We start from the raw sequence: 19,469 nt of genomic DNA, 5'->3' as shown, positions 1-19,469 counted from the left end.
AGATAAGCATTTATGATTACGCTCAGACATTTATTACTGCAAAAGATTAATTGACTGTTTCTAACTTCCCTTCATCAAAATGCCTCATCCTTCATGAATGAATATGCTCACATCCTTGTATAGCCGCCTGAAGAATCATGCAGCTCCAACTTTAACTGTGAGAGTTAAAAACAGTCACGTCAGCTGATGCGGTGCAAAAAAAGGCAACGCCCAATCAACACTTGTTATCCCTAAATAGGTGACAGTGAGGATGTAACACATAATGACTGGCTGTGTGTAGATACCAAAGGAGTAGATGCAATTCTCCAGGAAATTAACTAACATCTCAACCTCACTCTTAAAGGTACAGTCAGTCGTTTTCAAGGTTACTTTATAGAAAAAAATCACTTATAAGTACATATTGATTAATCTGTAATTACATCTTCCAAGAAACTGATGCCTTAATTTAAAATTTGTAGAAGTCTCTATATTACCCCGCCATCTTGAATACAGCGACCAAAAAGGACATCAACTTGTGTTTTATGTCTGTGACTAGAGACCACATATCTAGTACACCTTACTATTGGGAACTGTCAACCTTTGAGTCACCGAGCAGCTGAATAGGGGAATAATGTTGACGTGCCCGCTGTTCAAACGTTACTCAAAGTTCCAGTTCTATCATTCCCTACATAGATGTATGCAAAAATATTCATAGACAATTTAGAAACATTTGCACATATGTGCTGCTGCATCAACAAAGTAGTTTACCTGGAGCAGTTGGCGACCTCAACACTGATCCCATGACACTGCTGCCCACCACACTGCGGGGCTGGGTTATCGCAGGCTCGCGTCCGACACAGACAAGACCCTGCACTGCCTCCGTCGTTGTGGCTACAAGTGGACCAGCCGGACCAGGCACCAAAGCCTCCATCGACTGTAACATTACGAACCTAGCAGCAACAGAGAAGGTCAAAAATAAAACACCTGAAAGTAATGGCTTTCTCAGAAAATGGTCATTGAGTGATGCTCTCAGGAAGGTATTGCTCTGTGAAATTCAGCCCATCGGTGGATGAAAACAGAAATCAATTTTCCTCTAATAGATGCAAAGAAAAAAAAAACATTACATCTACAGCACACCCCAAATTGCGCATTTATGTGCTGTAAACATAAGGAAGATACACAAAAATTGCATCAGGAAATGATGAGTGACGAAAACGGGAAAATAGAGATTCATAAATGCAGATCAAGGCTGTGAATGGACACATTCAAAGGACAGAAATATGAGGAAATAAAAGTGGCCTCATAACTGAATATGTGAAGCAAAACAGAATCGAACAGGAAGGCTCTGATATTGCAGCCGCTATGAATTACGACTGATGTCCTAGGCGTATGAGCTAAATACAAAAAAGCGCCGTTGTGAGATTCAGAGCTGCAGATGATATGAGCCATGTCGCCGCAACATTTCAGGATGATTTAAAAATGCAAAGAACACTTTCACACAAGGGGAAGAGGGAGCGTGATCATCAGCAGTTTTGGCAGAAGCAGAATACCGTCTGGCCTCCGCTCTTTTTGGTAATTGAACTCTGCTGTGTGCCTAAATGGGGTACCCTTGGCTGAGGCAGACAACATCAATGGGCTGCCTAGAAAGCAAACAACTATACAGCGACAGCCAATGCAGAAATATTGCAATATCATTTACAGCTGAGGCTATAAATGATTTGGTAGATGAATATTTCATGCTGTATATATCTCTCATTAAAAAATAAAGATCCAAAGAGAAATAAAATTACTTTTTTACTGTCAGGAAATGTAGTTTTTTTTCATTAAAATGCCAAAATAGAAGGGAAAAGGCGCCAGAAAGAGGACAATAGAAAAAATCTGAAAGATGATGAAAAGCACTCATATTTCTTTATGGAATATAAAAATAATACTTCCTTTCCCTGACTGAAAAAGCAAGAGAGGGGTCTCTTTTTATTCAAAAATATATATATAAAAAACATGGTTTAGATTTGGGCTTGGTGGAGGACAGGCAAAGCGGATACCTTACCAAAAATATTGAGTAAAGATTTCCATTTTACCTGAGTTAAAATTGGGACAAAAATGTCTGTTACTAAGACTTTCACCTCCCCTAAAACCACAGCAAAACACATTTTTTTGCTTGTTTCCAGACATGAGACTATGAAGCCAGATGGCGATTATGAATAGGTTGGTAAAGCGTATCTCCTGTCCCTGCCTACACAACACTACTCAGTGTGCAAACCCTTGACTGGCCTCCAACTCCAGGCTTCCACTTCGCAGGAGAACAGACATTCAGCCAGTTTAGCCTTTGCAAACTGTTAATGGACTCACAGGGAGTGAAACTGTAGCTGTGATAAAAGAACGCTTCTTTATTTTCAGGTTTTACAAACTGCGAATGAATTGTTGTAGACTCCTACTGTCTGGCCATTCCTCAGTGTCAGCATATAAAGTTCATTTAGATTAACTCATGATCACTCTAAATGGACTAGACCGGACCAGACAAAGGTTAACCAAGAAAATATATACCCCATCAGTGGTGTGGGCAGTGATATGTGGCCACCTGAAAATGCATAAAAACTAAAGTATTAGTGGCTATGCAGCAAGAAACACAGGTAATATCTTCAATCAGCATTTAAAGTAATAACTTGGATTTTGGGGGGCGGGGGAGATGTGAACCCCCCAAATGACAGTTAGATTAAAAGATAAGCCATGCTGTCTCACGTCCATGATTAGACAGATGACAATTACTTTAAGCTGTGATACTGTTAGGAAAATGGGAGCGACAACTTGATTTTTACACTTTTATTTTGTAAAATTTTACATCATATAACAACAACTTATAGAGAGAAGATATAAAAAATGGACAAAGCCACTGTGACTGTGTGAAACCAGATGTGAACATACAGGTAGTGCAGAATTATTAGGCAAGTTGTATTTCTGAGGAATAATTTTATTATTGAACAACAACCATGTTCTCAATGAACCCAAAAAACTCATTAATATCAAAGCTGAATGTTTTTGGAAGTAGTTTTTAGTTTTTTAGTTTTAGCTATTTTAGGGGGATATCTGTGTGTGCAGGTGACTATTACTGTGCATAATTATTAGGCAACTTAACAAAAAACAAATATATACCCATTTCAATTATTTATTTTTACCAGTGAAACCAATATAACATCTCCACATTCACAAATATACATTTCTGACATTCAAAAACAAAACAAAAACAAATCAGCGACCAATATAGCCACCTTTCTTTGCAAGGACACTCAAAAGCCTGCCATCCATGGATTCTGTCAGTGTTTTGATCTGTTCACCATCAACATTGCGTGCAGCAGCAACCACAGCCTCCCAGACACTGTTCAGAGAGGTGTACTGTTTTCCCTCCTTGTAAATCTCACATTTGATGATGGACCACAGGTTCTCAATGGGGTTCAGATCAGGTGAACAAGGAGGCCATGTCATTAGTTTTTCTTCTTTTATACCCTTTCTTGCCAGCCACGCTGTGGAGTACTTGGACGCGTGTGATGGAGCATTGTCCTGCATGAAAATCATGTTTTTCTTGAAGGATGCAGTCTTCTTCCTGTACCACTGCTTGAAGAAGGTGTCTTCCAGAAACTGGCAGTAGGACTGGGAGTTGAGCTTGACTCCATCCTCAACCCGAAAAGGCCCCACAAGCTCATCTTTGATGATACCAGCCCAAACCAGTACTCCACCTCCACCTTGCTGGCGTCTGAGTCGGACTGGAGCTCTCTGCCCTTTACCAATCCAGCCACGGGCCCATCCATCTGGCCCATCAAGACTCACTCTCATTTCATCAGTCCATAAAACCTCAGAAAAATCAGTCTTGAGATATTTCTTGGCCCAGTCTTGACGTTTCAGCTTGTGTGTCTTGTTCAGTGGTGGTCGTCTTTCAGTCTTTCTTACCTTGGCCATGTCTCTGAGTATTGCACACCTTGTGCTTTTGGGCACTCCAGTGATGTTGCAGCTCTGAAATATGGCCAAACTGTACTCTTGATGTAAATTTCCCGCACATTAAAATGATTCACCAAAATGCTCAACTGATCATAAGTAGCAGAGCTAAATGTTTTGAAGCTGAAATTGCTTCAGTGAAAATGTGATCTTGATAAAATATTGACTAGAAATGTTGTGGTGAGCTCATGAAGCTTTTGCCTCTGGCACAAAGAAAAAACTCACTGTTGCAGTTGGTAATGGTAATGCTTATTCATGCACATATATGCATGTGTAATTGTGTTCATGTATGCTCTTAATGGATATGCGGATGTGGTGTTGGCTAGCTTTCTGCCAGAGCTCTGCTGACAGATGCCATGGCTTGAGTGCCAAATATTTCCCTGAATATAAAGCCACATAAAAGAGCTACACAGCACTCTTGACTGGCTTGAAACTGATGTCTGTGAAACACTGCTCAAATTGATAGGCTTACCGCCCCCTAATACGGCTCCCAATGCTGGTGCACGTTAAAAATAAATGGAAGAACTGTTGTGCTAATGAACCAGCAGCCGGAGGTGAATGATTGAGGCAGCGTCCTCGATCATTCTGAGGGTACATGCAGTTCCCATAAAGTCAAGTTGTTCAGTCCTGAGATGTCTTTTGTTGTTGGGAAGGATATGTTTCACAGTGCTGGTTTTAGGGACTGCTCGTGAGCCGTGAAGATCTGGAGAGCAGGATGTAGCTTTCAATGGGGAAGAGTACAAATTAATGTAAGAAACGAATACATGCAAAAAAGAGAGTGAGCTTGCAGGTGGAGCAAGGATTATTGTGTTTTCTGCCAACTTTTGTTAAGTTTGAAAGCTGAAAAAAGAAAACTAAAGCAATCAAACACCAAGCAAGTAAGCTACAATGAAGTCTGTGCACATCACACAATAGCTTCATGATACTCACCGGGCATTTTGAGATGCTTTGCTCCCACTGGCTCATTCTGATGCTTTCCTCCAGAGTGGTGCATTTCTTTAGCAGCAGGTCCCAACCGCAGTACGGGTCCCTCGCTCCTACACAGGCTCTGAAAGGAGAGAATCAAGTTCGGCATTTAATGGGCTTTTATTAACCTGTCATGTATGCATACAGACACCTCTGCATCGTTGCTTGACATGAAATCAAATATCAGGAAGAAGAGGGAGATTACTGGGAGAGCTAAACGATAAGGTGCTGGAATAGGTGATGTATGGAAATATAGAACTGCGAGAGATAAAATGCTGGGGAAAGTGTCAAAAGAGTGACGGCACAGGAAATAAGAAAAAAAACAAGAGAGGGGTACAGAGAGCGTTTGGGAGAGGACAAAGAAGAAAATTTACAGTGGGAATGTAAATCACCATCATGCATTGCAATGCATTAGCATCCTAGAATTATCTCCTAACACAGTTTAGTGACTGATTTTTCAGGTAATCTTCAGTCAAACACCAGGATTACATTCATGCCATCACATACGGGCACACATACGTTCCTGACTCAAATAGCTTATCAGCTCCCACATGAGAATGCTGTAGTAAAGATAACTGGGTCTGTTTTTGCCGTATCCGCTTCAGATGTTTTGCTGAGTGCAATAAAAAGCCCGATGTTACTATTTTCATATAAATAAAAGTCTGCACTGACAGCACAATGACATATCTTTGAGCCGCAGGCTTCAATGTTGCCTGACATGCCCCTAGTGAAATGTAACAAAGTTGTCCGTGGGTTTCATAACAATGAACCGCATGCACACACAAACAAGTGAGCTTATGCAAGCAACACATGATCATACCCTATCTGGCTGTATAAAATTGCAGAAAGGGAAGACTCATGCTTTCCTGCACACACAAAGTGGCTGACATAATGTCTGGGTGACTGTAGGTGTCCAGACAAAATATCAGGGCCAAAGACAGGAGAACAAAATGAAAGGGAGAAGTAACACGTCAGTACCTGTCTTTCATGGGGCCTTAAGGGCTGTACAGATCGTACACCTCCCATCGGTGAGCCACACAGCAAAACACGGAGACAGCCGTCTAATATTTCAAATAGGCAAACCTCAAAGAAATGTCAGTGATGATCCCAGAAACACTCCCTGTAGCTGCCAGTCCGTGTCCAAGATTTTATTACTTTTATCTGTTTTTTTCTGTTCTGAATTCTCTCTTTAAGAAAAAAAAAAAAGCATCAGCGATGTGATGAAGTGCCATTATGGCTGCAGCATATATCACAGAGCCACAGCTGTAATATGAAGCCTTAAGTCTTTTGTGTATTCCAATAACAGCTCATTGTGCGAGAGACAAGGTATGCAGGTGTGATTCCTTTCCTGTGTGCCATGATGGATGGGATCCCAATCTTAGTGAGTCTTCACACCCCGGCCTCTGTCTCAGGTTTTCTTTGCCAATATTTATACCTTGATGGAGCTTCTTCCAGACAGACAGAAACTCAATATATCTGATAAACACACGCACACGGTCGCTGCAGCACTGTGCACGAGGCAGAAAACATGTGGTTTTGTGGGCGGGTCAATGACAATGAGCGACATCGAGACAGGGCAGCCGTGGGCACCTCCAGTTGCTCAGACAAAGCTGATTTAGAGGATTTTTAATCTCACCAAAGGCCCCTGATCAACACAAAGGCCTGGCTCCCTCAGATAAAGAGCATCTCGTGAAAGAGGGAGCTTTAAAATTTCGTTGTAAGCACATTTGCTTTTTTGACCGTTTCAACTGAGATTAACGGTGTTGGTTTGTTGGTTTCTTTGCGCATGTACTCACTCTCTGCTCTTGTGGTAGCTGCATCTCTTGAGCGGGATCTTGATGACCTGGTCTCTCACACCCACGTATAGCTCGCTGCGGCTGTGCAGGATCAGCAGGCTCCGGATGTGCTGCCTCTTCCTGGGAGGGAACAGCTCGATCTCTTCTAAAAGGCAGCTCCCTGTAGACTGGTTGAGCGGGGAAAGCACTTTTTTGATAGTACCGTAATCTAGAAGAGAGAGAAAGAGCTGAGGTGAAGATTTGGTCACAAAGAGGAAGGAGGGTCATTTTCTGAACAAGAAAAGGTGGAGGAAAGAGCAAAAAGAGAGCCATGGTAACAATAGAGGAGTTTGAGGAGGGTAAACAACAACAACACATATTTGCTGGATGTGAACTCAGGGTGCGAGCGCACACAAATAACAATTGCTTCCTAACACAGCGGCTGTGAAATAATACTGTCAAAAAGAATGGCGATGGCTGGTGTGCCGAGCTCTGTTATGCCGTCAACATGCAGCACTGTCGATGCAACCAGGGAATTGATATGGCACCTGAATCCATGATTTCTGGCCTACTTTGCTTTGAGGGATATTCCAGGGGATAAAACCTCTTTGTAGCTTTGAGAGAGAGGAGTGTGTAAATCCATGTCACCGTGAATGTGTCCCGAACCTTATTTTCTGTAAAGGTGGGCCCCATGGGATAAGGTTAGGGACACATTTTCTTTGGAGAGAGTTAAAACAAATATCATCTATTATACATGCAATCCCCTGGGTGAAGAAAAAATAATTAGGTGCACAGTGATGCCTACGGAAGACGTGACATGCTAATAGATATTTTTAAGGCAGGGGATGCAGAAGTTAGGTTTTGCCCCCAGCACTATGGGCAAGCGAGCAATTAGTTCTGGAAGTAGCAAGAAGTGTAGAATCCCAGTAAGGCTACATTACTTTGGTATTTGGGAGTTGGCTGGCTTGCTTGTTTTGGATGCCAGATATTAGACCACTCTGCCTGTAGTCCATAAATATATGGGTCTTAGAGTTACTACCTTTGCAGAGACATTAAAGGGATGGAGTTCTGGGTTGGAACCAGAAACATGAGCTGAATTTAGTTGATTAGATAGAGGATAGGGAGTAGCTCCATAGTGCAGTGGTTTATGCATTAGCAAGCAAACAATCCACTGTTTTTTTCCCTGGGAGGAGACACAAACTCCTTTTGGGTTACATCAGGAAGGGTTTAAATCTACCAAATCAAACATACTGGGCCACTACTTGCTGTGGAGACCCCGTGTGAATAAGGGAGCAGCAAAAAGTAGCTTACTTTAATTGTGCTAATTGTGGCTAACATTAAGGTAGCTATTGATAGCTAGCTGATCTAGCTAGCTAGCTAATAGATAGCTACTCACTCATATTGTACTGTATAAATCAATCAATCAATCAAAACTTTATTTTCAAAGTACTTCTCATACAATAAAGATGCAACTCAGATTTCTGTACACATTAAAAGGAGAAAATAAACAAAAATACACAGCCGGGCACAAACACCTTTTTCACTCATCCCTCTCATCACCCCTCTGTCCCTACAACCCCACCTAGATATCGACACCCACCTGACAGATAAAAAAAGATGTAAGGGAAACTAAAGTGAACAAATAGATACACAAATATAATAAAAGAGGATTAACCATGTAAAGGAATGATTCAATGAACATGCCATTAAATATATGAAAAGTAAAATAAAGTAAAATATATGAAAAGTAAAATAAGTTTTAAAAAGTCTCAGCAGGCCAGCAGTCATTAGGTAGACTGATCCACAAGCGTGGCAAATAATAACACGTATGGCATAAGACAAAATAGTATTAATTAGTAGTATCACCATTTATCATCCTTCATATTATACTATATATTAGGGGTGCAACGATACACAAAATTCACGGTTCGGTTCGGTTCGATACTTTGGTGTCACGGTTCGATATTTTTTCGATACAAAAAAATGTTCATGCATTTTTAATTTGTCATTTATTAAAATTATAAATATATATTTTAACTCAAAAGTACAGTTTTTAAATTTAACCCTAACCCTTGTGCGTGTTTTTTATTTTGACAGCGAATGCACCTGCGGACCACTTATGTGCAGCCCTGGTTATATAGCTCGTCATATCACAGCCACAGAAATTCTTTTGTCCATGAAACCATAAAGCTGCACTTTCTTTTTGCCTTATAGTCTGATTTGTCATAACTTCTCCGTTTTGTGGTAAGCTTTTCTTTGGCTGTCACTTCTTCACCCTGACCTGTCTTATTTGGCTCAGCAGAACTGAAATGCTTTTACACACTCACTCACATAAGCTCAGCGATTCTCTGCGGGATCAACCTCTCACATGTTTAAGCTGCGGGAGATTTCACTTGTCATGTTTGCATAGTAAGCTAACGATTAATAAGACGATGTCAGAGGAATTGGTGCACAAATTATCATCACTCACAGATCAGTGCTGTCGCTCTCTATACACAGTTCGCAAGATTGCAAAGTGAAATAAAAAAAACAAGCGCAATTGACAGTGGCTCACCGATGCCAATGACATAATTACCCAGCTACATTTCAGAAAGAATGCAAAAGCATTGACATATATTTTTCCTACAATAGCCCGACGGGCAGGGAAGAGAAAGATTTTGGTAGCCCGACTGAAAAAAATCGCTAGCTCCAGGACGTCGGGCTAGCGATATTGCAAGCTCTGTATCTGATTGAGGAATCACTCATCTTTGGAAAAGAGAGTTTATTACAGAGAAATGGCTCTTTCCAAAATAAAAGCTATACTATCCGCTTCTTCTGGGCTATATTCTCAGCAGCATAAGGAGAATCATGTGCTAACAGCTGTCTAAATGACTCGGCTAAAGTTAGTAGCATGCTTGCTTTTTTGTGTCTGCTTCCACTTGTCTTTGCACTAGGATGATGTCGGCGTAAATGTGCAGTCATATTTGTTGTGTTCCCACTAGTGCTTTCAGGTTAATCTCGTTGAAATGACCTTAACGCCACAACACGGCAAATCTCCGTTAATGAGCTACCGCCGATCGCTCCGTGCATGGGGCTAGACGGCCAACACGTTAACGAGCTAACTGCGCTAACACACTAGTTCACACCAATGTAATTGAGCATTGCATGGCACATCCAACATACTGTTTTACTTTAGTCCATGACTCGCTTACCTTCAGGGTCATACTCACATGAAAACCAAAATAATTCCAAACGCCAGATCTGAATGAGGTTCAATTTGCCTGTTGCAAGTAGAGCTTAACTTCTGTCTTGCTAGCTTGCCCTGCGCTCTTCCTTCTGACTATGCTGTCTGTGTTGAGCGCTCAGTGGATCTGCGCTTGACAGTGCAGCCTAGGCGGAGTAGTCGAACACAGATTCACTGAGCGCTCAACACAGACAGCATCATCAGAAGGAAAATTGATAAAATAAATTACAAATGTTGTATTGTTCGATACATATGCGTACCGAACCGAAAGCACTGTATCGAACGGTTCAATATCGATACGAATATCGTTGCACCCCTACTATTTATGTGTAGGCAGCTACTATATGTGCATAGGTGTTATTCTTACCCCGTACTTTCAAATTAGTTTAAAAAAAAGGTTTTCTATTTTTAAATCCAAGATTATTTTATTGTGCACACGTGTTTCAGAAAAACGTTGTGACTGTATGTTGAAGTTTAATTAAAAATACAGTGCAATGATTTCAGATCATTCGATTCATATTTAATCAAAATCATTAACTTCTTATTTGCTCAAAGTTAAATCATAGCAGATAAATTATAATAGATAATTATAGCATTATCTGTTTAATCAAAGATTAATGTAATCCTACTTCTATTTTTGTGCTGTTGCAAATGTAGCTTATATTAATATATGTATATGTCTTGCTTCTGATATGCTTTATATGCATCCGTGTGAGGACGTCTAAGGTCACAGTTACTGTATCTAATTACTTTTGCAAATGACTAATTAGCTAAAGTTTTAATCATTAATGCCTTATGAGTAAGAAAAGCATTGTTTTTTTTCTTAAAGGATTTACCTGGTTAAAAGTTTAGCACTGCGGTGAACAATGAATTTAAAAGTCTTTTGCTTTTAACTGAATTCTGTTCACGTTAATGGAAAGAAAATAAATACTGCTTCAGGGCAGAAACTCCTAACGAGGGCTGAAAAACAAGGTGACTGCTTGCCACATGTTCAAATTGAAAACCCCCACACCTTCACATCTTTGGACCCCTAGTTGTAGCTAGCAGCTTTTCCACAATGGCCCCAATCAGTGGGGTGTGTTTAGGCGTTAATAATGGCATGTGATTAGGTACAGTATGTGTGCTAGCCAGTGGCCTTGGCGGCATTTCAGATGTTTTCATTAGCGTCTGGTTAGTGTCTAGGGAACTTGCAGTGTGGGCAACTCTGGTCCAATGCTACATTGATCACAGCCCCATGCAAACAATGAGAGGGGAGTTTTTGAGGGAGATGCCAAGCACGGAGGCAGCGAACTGGAACAGGTTGTGTGTGTGTTTTCGTGTGTGTGTAAGTAAGAGGGAGAAAAAGAGCTTGTATGCTTGTATATGAGATATCCAAAAATAACACTGACGCTACAACAGGAAGATCATGTTGACATTTCCCAGTGGGCTTATGGTACATTAGCACAGTGAAGTGGGTCACTACATTCAAATTCTGCTCAGTACACCTGTTCATAATCCACGTATGTGTGTTATATCATAATAAAGACACCCTGGTGCCTATCTGGTGTCTTGCTGATACCGTTTCCCCCACCTTGCCAAGTCTAACATCACATATTGTCACGCCATTATGATCAAACAGTGGACTGATAAGCAGACGGCACCACGCACGTCAGACTGGGTAACCGTGCAAGGGCTGAATGTGTGTGTGTTATTAATTATCCATCTGTCTGCTTTTGATGCATCGCTGTCTGTTGTTTCATGGTATTTATGATCTCTTCATGAGGGATTGCATGGGAGTGACATGTGGTGAGCCTGCCTGCATAATAGTTTATGTTGCGTCAGTGCATATGGAGAACATATGGAGGTAAAAAAGTGATTTAAACCCATGTCAAAGACAGAGCTTTGGCGTCTACATGATAATCATACTGATAGATTGGTTTCATTTGTCTTCACACAGCCCCCTATTTTTCACGTACAGAGTGCACTTCAATTATGAGAGTATAATTTTAAGTATTTTACTGTGACAACCAATATTCATGGCTGTCGAAGTAACAATTAAAGCTAACATTTGAAAAATAATGACCCTTTTTTATGAATTAAGACAAATTTAGCTCTAATTTTGCCCACTTTAAATAAATAACATGTTTATGTAGGATACTGTTCCTCATAACAAGAAGCTAATAGAGAAAATTTATTTTTAGACCCTTTAATATGTCACACATTGACATCAGAAGGTCCAAAACTCAATGTGCATGAAAAAGAAATATGTAGATGCAATCTTAAAGACCTACCTGTGGCCAAATATATGATGTGGAACAGCGTGTCTTTCCCCTGCACAACATCCACTGCCACATGAGTGAAGCGGACGTTGTCCTCCATGAAGTAGGGCACAGGAACCACAGGTTGGATCACCTCATGCATCAGTAAAAACTTCTGCGCATCCTGCAAGTTTCTTTGAGTCAGGTTCACGTAAGCGCCGGAGTCGATGGTGCCACACTGTGGGGAAGGTAGGGGAGTCGGAAAGGAAGAAAAAAAAGAAAAGGTTTGACTGATTTCATTAATAAAAGCCTCTGGGATGGCAAGTTAATAAGCTTAAGCTTTTTGTTCAGAAGTACCACCAGAGATGGAAAAGGGAGGGATTGAATGATTAAATGAACAAGGCTTGAAAGTCAATTGCTGAGTCGTTGCACTGGTTTTCTATCCTCACAACCTCAAGACTTTGTAGTCAATACACCGAGGCTGATGGAAGGAGTCTGAATGTGATGTTTGACTGAGCAAGTAGTTATCTCTTTCATTAGATTCTTCTCCTCATATGCATATATATTGCTGGTGAGCTTTATTGGTACCCCCATAACAGTGTGTCTTGATTTTGTCATTCTTTACCTCAAAAGTATCTTCTTAAATCACTTTTCAGGTCTTCGTTATTGCTACTCTGAAAATAAAGCATGCAACAATATCATTCAACCAAAGAACTCCCACCCTGCACTCAAAATGGCTTGCACCCACGATTTTTGGACTGTAAAAATCTGCAGTCAAAACAACAGAAGTGTCTCACAGAAATGAGTGAATTCCATTGTTACAGATAAATTAGATTTTATCAGGCATTGTTTACTTGGAGTTCTCAAGTCCCGGTAGAGACCTGCGACTGAAGCAGAGTCAGTGCTGCGGCGCTGGCTTATAATAAGAAATATCTGCTATGTAACATATTTCCCAGAGTCTATTACTAAAAAAAAAAAAACAGTTCAATAAAGTGAACACTCTCCAAATGGGATTTTAAAGATGGAAATATTAAGGAGTCAAGAGGAGTATGGTTTCCTTTTTCACGTTAGAGGACATTGTAAAACCCAAGTGTGTTCATTTTTAAAACTGTATTGTTAACTGAATCTTTTTATTGGATGTTACTAAAACAATTTTTACGATTTTGAAACGTCGTTTTTCAAATTCAGTATAGTTCCAGCCATCACTATCACACATCACAGTGCACTACTATTGTAAAAAAAAAAAAAAAAACACTTTGCAACTTTCTGTGTAACGTGATCACTGAGATTTTAAACAAACTGTAAAGTGTATCTACAGTTAGGTCCATAAATATTTGGGAAGAGACTTTTTCTTTCTACTTTTAGTTCTGTACATTACCACAATGGATTTTAAATGAAACAACTCAGATGCAGTGGAAGTGCAGACTTAAAGCTGTCTTTTTTTTTTAAATAAAAAGATTGCATAAAAATGTGAGGAACTAAAGCATTTTTAACACAATACCTTCATTTCAGTGGCTCGAAAGTTACTAAACCCTTCGTCCAGTTTAAATGTAAGTAAGTAAGTAAGTAAGTAAACTTTATTTATTAAGCGCTTTTCGCAGACAGGCAATCACAAAGCGCTGTACACAAATATTAAAATATTAAAATAAACAATAAAATCTATAGACATTATATACAATGTAAAAGATCAAATGTAAATAATGTAAAAAATAAAATAAAATAAAATAAAATATGTAGATCAACAAAAGGCTTGTTTGAGTGACAACCCTCAAATAAAAGCTGAGAGTCTACACATTATCTCCATGTCCATTATATACCTATAATCGGAATGTTTCAGTAAACAGGTAAAAAAAACAAAACTTGTGGCAGTGTCCAAATATATATGGACCTAACTGTACTTCTTAAAGGTACATAAACTATTTGAAAACACATTGGATTACCTGAAAGCTATATACTGAAAACCTGGCTGTGCTTCTCAGCTCTCTAAAAGTCAATGTTTGCGAGGCACTTGGTATTCACAGGATGATCCTCATGCTTTTTAAAGTGGAAATGTAGATCCTTTTCTCCACCAAGCTGAAAGGGACAAGGTGAGGCATAAAGCCATTTCTGCTGAGGGAGAGCTGGATGAGTAAAGCTACAGTGGGGCAAAAAAGTATTTAGTCAGCCACCGATTGTGCAAGTTCCCCCACCTAAAATGATGACAGAGGTCAGTAATTTGCACCAGAGGTACACTTCAACTGTGAGAGACAGAATGTGAAAAAAAAATCCATGAATCCACATGGTAGGATTTGTAAAGCATTTATTCGTAAATCAGGGTGGAAAATAAGTATTTGGTCAATGACAAAAATACAACTCAATACTTTGTAACATAACCTTTGTTGGCAATAACAGAGGTCAAACGTTTACTATAGGTCTTTACCAGGTTTGCACACAGTAGCTGGTATTTTGGCCCATTCCTCCATGCAGATCTTCTCGAGAGCAGTGATGTTTTGGGGCTGTCGCCGAGCAACACAGACTTTCAACTCCCGCCACAGATTTTCTATGGGGTTGAGGTCTGGAGACTGGCTAGGCCACTCCAGGACTTTCAAATGCTTCTTATGAAGCCACTCCTTTGTTGCCCGGGCGGTGTGTTTTGGATCATTGTCATGTTGGAAGACCCAGCCTCATTTCATCTTCAAAGTTCTCACTGATGGAAGGAGGTTTTGGCTCAAAATCTCACGATACATGGCCCCATTCATTCTGTCCTTAACACGGATCAGTCGTCCTGTCCCCTTGGCAGAAAAACAGCCCCATAGCATGATGTTTCCACCCCCATGCTTCACAGTAGGTATGGTGTTCTTGGGATGCAACTCAGTATTCTTCTTCCTCCAAACACGACGAGTTGAGTTTACACCAAAAAGTCCTACTTTGGTTTCATCTGACCACATGACATTCTCCCAATCCTCTGCTGTATCATCCATGTGCTCTCTGGCAAACTTCAGACGGGCCTGGACATGCACTGGCTTCAGCAGCGGAACACGTCTGGCACTGCGGGATTTGATTCCCTGCCGTTGTAGTGTGTTACTGATGGTGACCTTTGTTACTTTGGTCCCAGCTCTCTGCAGGTCATTCACCAGGTCCCCCCGTGTGGTTCTGGGATCTTTGCTCACCGTTCTCATGATCATTTTGACCCCACGGGATGAGATCTTGCGTGGAGCCCCAGATCGAGGGAGATTATCAGTGGTCTTGTATGTCTTCCATTTTCTGATGATTGCTCCCACAGTTGATTTTTTCACACCAAGCTGCTTGCCTATTGTAGATTCACTCTTCCCAGTCTGGTGCAGGTCTACAATACTTTTCCTGGTGTCCTTCGAAAGCTCTTTGGTCTTGGCCATGGCGGAGTTTGGAGTCTGACTGTTTGAGGCTGTGGACAGGTGTCTTTTATACAGATGATGAGTTCAAACAGGTGCCATTCATACAGGTAACGAGTGGGGGACAGAAAAGCTTCTTACAGAAGACGTTACAGGTCTGTGAGAGCCAGAGATTTTCCTTGTTTGAGGTGACCAAATACTTATTTTCCACCCTAATTTACGAATAAATTCTTTACAAATCCTACCATGTGAATTCATGGATTTTTTTTTCACATTCTGTCTCTCACAGTTGAAGTGTACCTCTGGTGCAAATTACTGACCTCTGTCATCATTTTAAGTGGGGGAACTTGCACAATCGGTGGCTGACTAAATACTTTTTTGCCCCACTGTAACCATGCATGTCCTCTTCAGTAAAAGAGGTCCCAGGCTGGGTTCAGGATCATGGATTGAGGCCCAGTTCACAAAGAATAGTCCTATACTAACTGATAAAGCAGAGAAAAGCAAAATAAGCTTTGTTCTGCACTTGCATCAGCCCAAATGACTGTTTTGTACATAGGATCATGTTTGCTCCAGGATAACTATACACACTCATTTCTTACTTGGTTGAAACTGGACCTTGGGTGGTAATTAGTTCCTGCTGACTAGCTACAGTATGAACATGACAGAGACTTTATAGAGATCAATCCTCGGCCTTCCCAGGGCTGACAGATGAGAATCGTAGAGGGCTTCCCCACACTGGTGAATGGATCAGTGCCCTCGCCACATCAGGAAATGGGAAATTAAAGCCCTGAAGGACAAGCAGGAGCAACACTGAGTGTGCCCATGTGCCAGACTGCCTAAAATGAACTTCCTACTTGTGCCAAAAATGTGCTGCGTGTCTACGCGATGCAGCCTGAATAGCAACGCACGTGTAAGGCTTCCTTTTGCGGTTTGTCCTTGCATTGTGTGCGTGTCTCTGAATCCCAGAGTGTCGTTGTGACTATATTTCTGCCACAGTGAGACAAAGTCAGACACTGACCAGTGAGGGTCTATGACATCTGTGAATGAACCGTGAGATGGATGTTGTGATTTCCTCAGTACAGTCAAGGTGAGGGACACAGCCATTATTTGGCTGAGGACCCATCCAACATCAGCTGTCTCGTGCATCACCAGTGGACTGCGCTCTGGCAGGATGATAAGTGCCACTCAGAAATCCATCCAGGTGGGTCGGTCTGATAGCATGCTATTCCACTCTCTTCCCCCTAACCTTCCAGGTTATTCAGTATTTTAAAAACAATGTGGGTTAGAACTAAATCTGGTTATTTTATTGGTCAATTTTATGATTATATATAACAGCCAAAGGAAGGCAAAGAAAACTGACACTTTTATTTTCCTGACATCTAAATATAAACCATAATAAGGACATTCATATTTGGGTTTGAGTTGAACTTTAAAGTTTATTTTCAGACATAAGCAATGAATGTGTTTTTACTGTTAGCAATTACAGAGTGACAGAAAACCTATACAACTCATAGAAGGCATTAGCTCCTAATGTACAGCAAACATGACTCATCGCCTGAATAAACTCTCCAGAATCAATCCGCGTGGTTCAAATAAATGGGGGGCTTTTCTTTGCAGACAGACAGGGAATTAAGCTCTCAATCAATGACCAGTATGTGTGTGTTGAGTGATGAGCTCGCAGTCATAATTATCTCTATTTGGCAGCAATCTATAACCCTTTATTTTTGAGGGCGTATTTGTGTACGGTAGACATGTACGTGGCCAGTGGCTTTCATGGCTGCAAGTTTCCTGTAGGTGTTTGTTTGTGCATTCACTCGTGTGTGTGTGTGTGTGTGTGTGTGTGTGTAGGTTTGTAGGTGTGCTTGTAGAAAGGCCTGAAAAAAAAGGACAGGCTATAAATCCTGTGCTCGTAAATCTAATCCTCCAACATTGACAAATGCTTGATGAAGATGTCACTGAAACCTAGATAAAGTGCGCATCGGTCCAGTGGTGAGGATCAGCCATTGTGCCTGAGCTTAAGTGGAAAGATGAGATGGAAGAGGAAGAAGCCGTATAAAAGTCTATAGTGCATAGAACCCCCCCACCGATGATGTACCTACATGTACAAGGTGCTGAAGAGGATACATCTGTGACCAGATAAGGAGCACTGGTTTTCTTGATGGTGCTGATGTGCAGAAATGTGAATACGTGGTGACAGTGACAGCTTACAAATTCATATGTATGTGCATGGTTTTTTTTAGAATACTATCACACCCAGCATTTTTCTCTATGTGCATTTCAGCCACTTTTTCCGCAGATAACGTGTCTGCGTTAGTTCTCGATAGTAGGCATCGTGAATACTCATGCATCTGTTGGTGGGAAAACGGTCGAGGGCCATGATGTGTGGAAACAAGGGGTTTGCTCACCACTGGTAGCCATGCCTCAGAGGGATTTGAATCCCTCACGGAGAGCTGCGAGGATTAGCTCATTCGCTATCTGCTAAGCCTGCAACAACTGAGAGCCACTTCTTCTGCTAATAAAGCATTCCCGCTATGCCATCAGTATGGAGGAGTGCTTCAAATCAGAATAAGGTGCTTGGTTTGCCCCTGCGGGTTTTAGGATGGAGCATAAACATAAAGTGCCACTTGTGCAAAACAAGGACAGTTTATTAGGAGGCCCACAGTTCACAGAACGAGGCTATGAGACATCTTCAAGGAATGATTGTGCCATTGTAAAAATCACTGGATTTTATAACGAGCGGTCGTAATGTGTGTGCTCATGAGCAGAGGAGAGAGGTGACTGAAAGAGAGAGAAAATTAATGAGAGTGAAGAGCTTCCTCGGACTCTAACCAAGGCCGATCAAAGCAAGCACACATTTATTTATCAGCATACACATGCAGCATGCACACTAAATGCATATATTTCCTTGGGCGTGCTCCCAGCTGTACTGTATGACTGATTTGATTGTGTGTTGAGTCTAAATGACCCCTAGCTTAAAAAGAAAGAGATCAGTCACAATCACAGAAGGGCAGCTAGATCTCAACTTTACCTCACATACATCCTTTAAAAAGCTGCTCCATCACATATGGTTTTAACTATGCTAGCAGCATGGAGGAATGCATCACTGGTCCAAAACTTTGGCCTTGACAAGCATTAATTTTTGTGCAGACATCAAACCCCAGAGCATAAATCTGATCGACTCTATCTGTAACATTTAGGTGGAGTTCGAAAGCTCTGGATTGGGATAACTGAAGTAATTAGCATTCTCATTAGCAAAATAGCGTTAGCAATAGTGTTAGCATGCTAGTGAGTTTGGTTACCAGGCTTAACCCGGGTTCTCTGTATAGTGAGTGAGGTCTCCATTGCACAGTCAATAACTGTAACGCTTTTTGGCTTTTAGTCCAACAGAGCTGAGAGCATTATTGGGACTAAATTAAACACATTTTTTAAGCATTTGTGGTTTGTTTGCGAAATAAACAGACATAAAAAGTTTCATTACCTGAAAGTCTGGGTTGGGGTTTGGGTAGGGCAGCCAGGCCGACCTTGAGTTCTCCTGATACTTGAAGGGCCCGTTGAAAGCCTGTGATATGGCACTGAGATTGAAGGCACACACTGCAGAGGCAGCAATGCTGTTTCTGAATGTCAGGAAGATAAAAAAAGGCAGGAAGAATCCAACAGAGGGTGATGAGAGAATGGAAAGGATGAATGTCGAGACAGAGAGAAACAGAAGTAAGTGTTAGAATAACCAAAATCAAAAAAGGGGGACTATACTGCAAGTAGAAATCTGTTCAGCATTTCTTGGTATTTGTACAGCTGACCTCTTTATGTCTGCACTGCTCACAAACAACACAAATCAAAACACTGACAGACAGACGCAGACGCCGGGGTAAGTGATGGTCATTATTGGAATATAAATCCAGCAATGGGACACAATTAAGCTGTTCGCCTTGTCTGATTAACTGTACAGATCTCA

The 19,469-nt window shown here is 41.0% G+C and overlaps 1 protein-coding gene across 3 annotated transcripts in view; it reads right to left on the bottom strand.

Moving 5' to 3' along the window:
* Positions 1 to 19,469, bottom strand: part of sema5a (sema domain, seven thrombospondin repeats (type 1 and type 1-like), transmembrane domain (TM) and short cytoplasmic domain, (semaphorin) 5A) — a 170,180-nt gene that overhangs the window by 59,321 nt on the left and 91,390 nt on the right. For all 3 annotated transcript variants that reach the window (XR_014893926.1, XM_085287316.1, XM_085287315.1), the window contains exons 9-13: positions 18,996 to 19,131; positions 12,201 to 12,405; positions 6,729 to 6,936; positions 4,897 to 5,014; positions 748 to 929 (exon numbers count right to left, since the gene is read on the bottom strand). Coding sequence is in view for 2 of the 3 variants with exons in the window: in XM_085287316.1 (XP_085143442.1) it covers positions 748 to 929; positions 4,897 to 5,014; positions 6,729 to 6,936; positions 12,201 to 12,405; positions 18,996 to 19,131 (849 nt within the window). In the remaining variant the exon portion in view is untranslated. The remainder of the gene's footprint in view (positions 1 to 747; positions 930 to 4,896; positions 5,015 to 6,728; positions 6,937 to 12,200; positions 12,406 to 18,995; positions 19,132 to 19,469) is intronic.

Source organism: Mchenga conophoros, linkage group LG9 (assembly GCF_057382185.1).
Source record: "Mchenga conophoros isolate Kocher_MC1m ecotype Shallow Benthic linkage group LG9, M_conophoros_male_GT1.1, whole genome shotgun sequence".
In the NCBI taxonomy this organism is placed as follows: domain Eukaryota; kingdom Metazoa; phylum Chordata; class Actinopteri; order Cichliformes; family Cichlidae; genus Mchenga; species Mchenga conophoros.
The sequence above is the reverse complement of the archived record's forward strand: the minus strand, read 5'-3'. Positions and strand labels throughout refer to the sequence as shown.